This window comes from Wyeomyia smithii, chromosome 3, assembly GCF_029784165.1.
Source record: "Wyeomyia smithii strain HCP4-BCI-WySm-NY-G18 chromosome 3, ASM2978416v1, whole genome shotgun sequence".
Classification (NCBI taxonomy): Eukaryota; Metazoa; Arthropoda; class Insecta; order Diptera; family Culicidae; genus Wyeomyia; species Wyeomyia smithii.
This window is the reverse complement of record NC_073696.1, coordinates 43,366,639-43,374,421: the sequence shown is the minus strand read 5'-3', so window position 1 is coordinate 43,374,421 and position 7,783 is coordinate 43,366,639. Positions and strand designations below refer to the sequence as shown.

The window sequence follows — 7,783 nt, the reverse complement described above, 5'->3', positions numbered from 1 at the left end:
ATTCGAATGTTTTCAATTATTATGGCACGGAAGTTGAATTATGTTGTAAAATCAGTTAAAGCGTAGGTGCTAAAACCATACTCTATACTCTATTGAAATTTGACCTCTATGTTTGTTAGGTACGGAATTTTTATTAATTTGACAAATTATTTTAGTTCATAGCCATAAATTGGTAAAAAATGCAAAAGACATTTTCGTTCACGCAACCTTGAATAACACTGGTCAACACAACTGTGACCCTGAAGATTGTTGTGAATAGAGATAACTTTTTCAGAGACTAGATGAGTTTTCCTATAAGCCAACGCAGAAGCAACGAACCCGTTGAGCAAATACTCTGCGGCCTTTCGACGCACTTCTGCATACACTAAGGGCACCAAAATTCATCATTTCCTTTTTAACTAACTTTTCAGGCATTTTTGAATAAATCAAACTGGTAAAATAGTCAGATTAAACAATTTGTAAAGCTTTAAACTTTATTGATCGAAGTTACAAAAAAGCGGAATGAAAAAAACTAGTACATATTAGTCAGCAGAACCACTCTGATGTGCTCGTTGTAGCGAACCATTTTGCCCACCTATAATTGGAAGGCCTCATCTTTCCCATACATGGGGAGACTCGTTTACAGCACCTATCGAGACATTACGTTGCTTAACTCAGCTAACAAAGTGCTCTCCAGTACCAGTTATTCAGGTTGGAGCCGGTGACGGAGTTCTTTGTCGGTGAATTCCAAGCTGGTTTATTGAAGTGATTGCTACGATGGGCCAAATGTTTACCCTACGACTTATACTGGATGAATTCCGGAATCATCTCCTTGTAGATTTCAAGGCAGCGTACGACTCAGTTAGGCTAAAAAAGCTGTGACTGATAGTGTTTGAATACAGTTTCCCGACGAACCAAATAAAGCTGGTTCGAAAGACGCTTGTAGAATTGAGATCATGTGTGCAAATAGTGAGTGAGACATCAGTCGCTTCGTTTTTAAATTCGTTCTGAACAAGCGCTTTACAGAAGACGGATTTTTTCGGTACGAACATTCCTTTACAAACATTGATCATGGGCGCTGAAGCAAGATATCCGACGCGTATTCGAATATAAGACGATACTTGGGAACAAATACGAGTGTGGCGCAGACACATGAATAATGAAACGCTAGTGTGCATAGAGTTTTGAGAACTTCGAACATAATTTATCTTGTGAATTTGAAGATTTTGACAAAGTTATTCGGGAAGAGAAGGGATTCTGGTTGTTGTACAGTTTGGTATGCAATCAAGCTGGTACGTGGTGGTAGTGTACATGTAGTTTTAAGTATTTTGAATTTGAAAGTTTATCTCGTGAATTCGATTACTTTAAAAACTGCGATCTTCGTTCATACGATCATGTCAACAACTTAGTTGAAGACCATCGTTTTTAGGAGTTTGGAATCGTTTTTCAACTAAATCAAGGCCACACTAGCACAACATAGTGGTGGAACTACGTACATAGATTTTGCCAATTCAGAAGCTCTTGACTTTCTGAACAACTTTGCTGAAAACTGCAACTTTTCAGAGAGTAAGGATCGCGTAATAAGTTAAGATAAAAATACGAAGAATTGAGCTCCCACTCGCGACACGTAGCGATAAGATTCTTCACTAAACTGTCTATCAACTAGAAGCCGTTCAAGTTAGAACACCATTGCTGAAGACTAGCAGCTTTCTGAGAGGTTGCAATCGTGATATATGTAAATTAAGGGCAAAATATGAAAGTTTTGGCTATATTAAGCACTATAAAACCTTGATAAAAGCAATATTGTTACTCGGGCTGCTTGTACACCAGCACCAAATGGTAGTGGAGTTCCATTCTAACTATCCACCATCCAGAAGCTTTTGACTGTCTGAACAACTTCGCTGAAGACCATAACTTTTTGCAAAGTAGGATTCACGGGGTAAGCTAAGGCCAAAATGCAAAGAATTGCGTTCACACTAACTCCGTTTGCTTTCATATTGTTCAAATCACACCATTCCAAAACCCTGTTGATATCCATTTGGAACGTACAACGAACGTCCTCTTTCATAGCGACTACTCGGTAGCATTTGAGGTTAACAGCGCACAATCATTTTGGAGATTTCAGTTTCGTACAGAGATCATTGATGAGCAGTATTAATAATAAAATACCCATAATACTGCCTTGAGGAACTCCTGAAAGAATCTTAAAAGACGCAGAGTGTCTCTGCCTACTTTTACTGATAAGATATTCCCAGTAAAATAAGACGTAATTCATTGTGTTACCACAAGAGCTGGAAGGTAGCTTATCAAATTTGTTGTTGCGGAACGCCTTTGAATGAATCTATGTCGAATCTTCCGACAGACAGCTCAGTATCTTTTCTATCCTATTTATTGCACAACCTTTGCTCAGAAATTGAAATTTGAGAGCGTCCCTGACTCGTCACGTTTCTTTGTAAATCGTACCTTTTATCATAAGAAACTGATTTTTTGCAATTTTTAATTTAGATTTTTTTTTAACCAAGATGAAGTGAATTAAAGCTCGATGATACTTTATAATTTGATGGATGTTTTTTGATTTCAATAATTTTTTGATATGTCAGTATTTCAGCTGACACCAACAGTGCCTGGATTAATAAGTGAAAATTAATTCAAATACTACAAGGTATACAGCCCTAGGGTTGTATGAAATGGTGACGTGGGACTAAACACTGTAATTAGGGGATTTTTTGTTACAAAATATACAGTCTGCAGACAGAATCAATGTGTTTATTTTCAGCCTCCCCTGGAAATCAATTTTTGAAATATATTCAACAACACTCGAAGAAATATCATTTATATTTGGCGATATTATGCCTTTAGTATTTTTTTTTTGTGCAAAAAAATATGTATTTAACAAGGCACAAGCATATCGTGCTTGTTGAAGAAGCACCAAGAATTTCTCATAATGCGTCAAAGTCAGAATTATCTCTATATCCTCAAAAACCAAATCCAATATTGCTTACGTTATCATAATGAATGGTTTTGTCTTATTTAACTCTAACTAAATCAAATCTATAGTATGGATATTACTTTCAAAATAATATGGAAGCCCTTACAAAGGTTCATCAATTGGAAAACATAAGAAAATATTTTGAACAAAATTCCTAACAAGTTCCAGCAAAAAATCGTAGAAATCCACAATTACATTTCTATTTTTTGCTTGACCATTTTTTCATTTGCCTGCAACTACATTCGCTGTATTACGAAGACAGGAAATATACGTTTATTATGGTAAAGCTTAGAATAATAATATATCATCTAACAATTTTGAAATGTAAAAAGAGATTCTGTACGAATCTTACTAAATCAACTAAAAAATCACAAGCATTCGTAGGTTCTTACTCTTCTATAAATGTATATATTTAGGAATTTACTCTTTCGAGACTATCCGGTCACGATTATTTAGTAAATATCGAAGATAAAATTGAATAAATATCCGTTGCAAAAATTTACAATTCTTGCTGAGTAATTTATGGCAATCATATTTTTGAAATAAACTTTCAATCACCATCAACAGCAGCATTGTAGTTTTTCCTAAATTGCATACGAATAGAAATGTACGAACAAAAGTGTACCACTGCAATACGAATAGTACTGCTGCAGTACGAATAGAAGAGTACCAATGCAATCATAGGCAACGAGAGACCTGCGGTTCTATACTCCACTGGTACTGTTGCTTTTACTGGCATGTTTTCTTTCAAGACATCAGTTTTTATTAGGTTCTACAGTACCTAACACGCAGGTTTAGAGATTGTTCAAGGATGGGTATTGTTTCAAACTTTTAGGAAAACTTTTACCTTCGAGACATCATATTAGTCTAAGCTCATGGAAGCAAAAATAAATTGACCTATTGGGACGGGGAGACTCTGTCAATTTTTATTTCGAAATTGATACAGGGAACGGATGGTGTCCATTCACGTCGTCTGTGCTAGGAATGCTCGCATGTAATTGGTTCATTATTCGCGTAAATTTGTTATTGAAATTATTATCAATTTTACCGCTTAGCAATGAAATTAGAGTGATAATTAACACATTACAAAATTGTTATACATTTTATCTATCCAACAACATATTGGTTATTGTTATCCATCATGTGGTTATGCTCTTATTAGCGTTTGAAATCTGACGCAACATTTGCCCGTTTCATTTCCAATTTCACATTATGCATCCCAGTATAGTAAACAAAGACGTGTCCCACGTCAAAAAGAAAATATGGTTCACCGAAGTCCGAGGGACCCTCCTGCAGCGTACAGATCCTTAATGGTATCACTGTTTCGTGTCCATAGCTAATACGAAAAAAATCTTTCCAGCAGTAATGACCGGCACCGAAAGGCACGTTGGGTCACACGAAAATCCAGCTTGAAAAGTAACCAAAAAGAGTCAACTTATCCACTGAGCAACTACGCTATGAACATCATCTGTTGAATTTTATGCCTGTTTTTCCAGTCTATCCATATTTATAAGTCTGCATCAGATGTTTGGTTATAATTTCGGCTGAGCAGTCTTGAATAAGTAGAACGATCTGGTTTTTTACTGTCCGACGTTTCGTCACTGATCAGTGACATCTTCAGGGGAAACTGTTGGTGTTTATTAGCGATTAGTGTCTGTTTTAATTCTTAAATTTGTTAACAATTGATAAGAGTTTATCTAGTTGTCTGTGGTTGAGTTGTCTGTGACTTACATAATTCTTGTTCGTTCCTTGTCTGGATGCTTTTTAGAGCTTATCGTCAACATTAATTGGGGCGATTCGGGGTACATTCTACAATATTGGTGTTCATAAAAGTCTATGGTACAATTTTTCTCTTATAAATATTTTGAACAAACTTACAAATCTCTTTGCTGTGGACCTATTGCGATGGCGGATGGTAACGTTATGGGGAGTAGTTGTGATTCGGGGGGGTAGGAAATCTGTGTTACTTGTGGTGAGATTCGAAAGACAGGGACAGAGAAGGAACTAGTTGGCTGGTGCATTGGTATTTGGTATGAGACTCGACAGCACAGCTGCGTAAGCTGTGTTGAGTCCATCGAGATCGACTCGCTTGTTGACAGTATTGGGCGTGTTGTGTATATGACACATTTCTAAGAATGGTAGAATATGGGTGCGGTTGCTATGGTCGATAATAGTGGTTCGACTGAAGTCAAAGCTGTGTTTGTGTTGTATACAGTGGTTAATGAGTGCCGTTTTCTCCTTTAACTCGTCCAGCTCTCGTTTTGTGTTAGTGCTGGCACTGAGTATCTGCTGTAGCTTGTTTACGTTAGATTTGTGTCCTGCTAATCGCATATTAAGTCTGTTCTGAGTCATTCCGATGTAGCAACTGTTGCAGTCGCTACAGGGAATTTTGTAAATAATGTGGCTGTGTTCTTCTTTTGTTTTTAGATCTTTGACTACCGTGTGTAATTGGGAAACCGTGTTGTGCTGTCTGCTGCTGATAGTGATGTGTGCATAGTCGGGAGTTAATATCTTCTTGAGTCTTTCAGTGAGTTTTGGGACATAAGTTACTGATCGATATGTTGGCTGTTGTGACTGTGATGTTGCTGCTTTTGTGCTTACTTGGTGCGGTATCGGCTGGCTCGTTTCACCTTCGGTGGCTGATGCTTCGTTGGATGATTGGCTCGGAGTAGTATGCTGTTGTGTGGTGCTATGCTGTATGTTGAGTAGATGTGTTGGCTGGTTTGCTGTTTCTCCTGTGGTTGATGCTTCGTTGGATGGTTGATTCGGAGTGGTATGCTGAGGGCTGATGCTATGTTGTATGCTGATTGGTTGCTGTGGTGTTATGTGGGCGAGTTGATTCGTTGGTGGCTGGGTGACGATTGGATTTTCACGTTTGGTGTTGTTTTTCTGTGCTCTATGTTGCAGTAGTCGACTGATTAAAGTTTTTGGGTAGCTGTTTTGTTGAAGTAGTTTATAGATGATTGCTTTTTGTTCTTTGTAGGTGCTTGTTGTGGAGAATGTTGTTACTCTGTTGATGAAGTTGCAGGCTGTATTGATTTTATATTTCAGTTGGTGGAACGAATTGTAGTTCAACATCCTTCCAGATGCGATTGGCTTTGCGTACCAATCTGTTGTTAATGTTTGGTCGTCTTTCCTTACTATCCTCAGGTCTAAAAATGGTAGGTGTTGGTTTTGCTCAGTCTCCAGGGTGAACTGTATTCTTTTTTCCTGGCTGTTGAACACATTCAGCACGATTTGGCTCGAATTTTCCGGTATGGCTAGAATCAGATCGTCTACGTATTTTTTAATAAACGGAACACGGAAGGGGAGTGAGTTTATTGCGCTTTCTATCACTGAGTCCAATACTATATCGGCGAGAGTTGGTGATAACGGGCTGCCCATTGCGGTACCATGTATTTGAGAGTAAAATATGTTTTTATAGCGGAAGTAACTGGAATCCATGCAGAATTCTACTATCTCAAGGAACAAATCTAAATTGTCTTGTGTTTTCTTATCTGGATGTGTAATGATGACTTCCTCCATGTCTGCTAATAGATGGTAAAAGGGTATTTGTTTAATATTGCTGGGGGGTAGTGCAAATTTTGGCCCCATACTGAGGAGTGTTATTGTCTCGTCGGGAATTTGGATGTTGGTTGCGTTAAGTATGGCTCCGCTATTTCTTTTCAGAGTAGCAACTTCAGGCTGTATTTTGGAAAACGTTTTGTGCAGTTTTTTGTTCGTTGATTCCAATCGACTGTTGAGAATCTTGCGATACGCTGTTTCTTGAGTGATGAAAAATTTTTGTAACGTTTGTTGATCAACTGTTTTGTCTAGTTTGGTTCTCGATTGGTTTATGTACTAGACCTTATGTACTAGACCTCAAGTAATGAAGATCAGTGATGTCCTCGGAATGTTTAACAAAGAGATTCGGTTGATAATTGTTGAGGTATACCGATTGTTATAATAATTTCGATACACAGAATTTTTTGTACACTAACGATCAATTTGTTGTGAGAGCACCAGTCCGTGAACAATTCCAGCTAGCTTTGCAATCTGTGGCAATTTTCAACTGAACAAATCTCCAAATATATTCACAGGTCATCGAAGTACATGATCTCGCAATCCAAACCCAATCTCGAAGCAACGTCGTTGAAACACAGCGTTAATAAGAGTGGAACCATAATGCTTCCTTGGGGCACTTCGGATGAATTGTAAAAAACTCAAAAAAAAAAAAAGAAAAGATTATTGTATAAAAAATAGGTGTAAACCTATTTTTAAAAATTGATGGCGGATGAGAAAAAAATCTCGCAAATGTTAAACTTATCAGCTCCCTTCACAAATAAATTGGCGTCTTTCAAATATGAAAACAATTTTTTTCCTGAATAACTCCTCGTCATCTTTTTGAAAAAATATAATGGAGTACAAAAACCTATGGCTTCGATAAACAGAAAAAAATACAAGGGTTGTTTGCAAAACCACAGCCATAAGGTTGACGAAGAACTACATAAGGTTGTTTTTTACATAACTTGTATTGAATACGTTTAAAATTTTGTGCGGAAGAGGAGTTAATCCACAGAAAAGGTTGTGTGTTGCCAAAATACGACAGAGTTTTTCACTGGAGGGAGTGTTGCCCAATAATGCACCTACCGCTGATGTTGCCGCTATTTTTACTTAGGAAGGAACAGGAAGTGCCACTGCACCAGCTGGCCCTGTCACTAATGCTACTGATGTTCGCTACCATTGCTGCAGCTGCTATCCACTGCCACGGCTACTGCTGCTAAGTAAGGTCTGTCGTAGTTGCTGTTCAGAACTAATGTGACTGGTTTAGGCTGA

At 37.7% G+C, this 7,783-nt stretch overlaps 1 protein-coding gene across 1 annotated transcript; it reads right to left on the bottom strand.

Annotated features, from left to right (window-relative positions):
• Positions 1 to 4,549: 4,549 nt before the first annotated feature.
• LOC129728250 (uncharacterized) lies at positions 4,550 to 6,352 on the bottom strand. Its single transcript, XM_055686672.1, has 2 exons — positions 4,847 to 6,352; positions 4,550 to 4,777 (listed from the first exon to the last, which is right to left on the bottom strand). The coding sequence occupies exon 1, from the start codon at positions 6,350 to 6,352 to the stop codon at positions 4,973 to 4,975; it is 1,380 nt and encodes a 459-aa protein (XP_055542647.1). The 3' UTR covers positions 4,550 to 4,777; positions 4,847 to 4,972.
• Positions 6,353 to 7,783: the final 1,431 nt, after the last annotated feature.

Coding starts and splice junctions, on each gene's coding strand:
- LOC129728250 (XM_055686672.1), bottom strand. CDS start 6,352: ATGGGCAGCCCGTTATCACCAACTCTCGCCGATATAGTATTGGACTCA.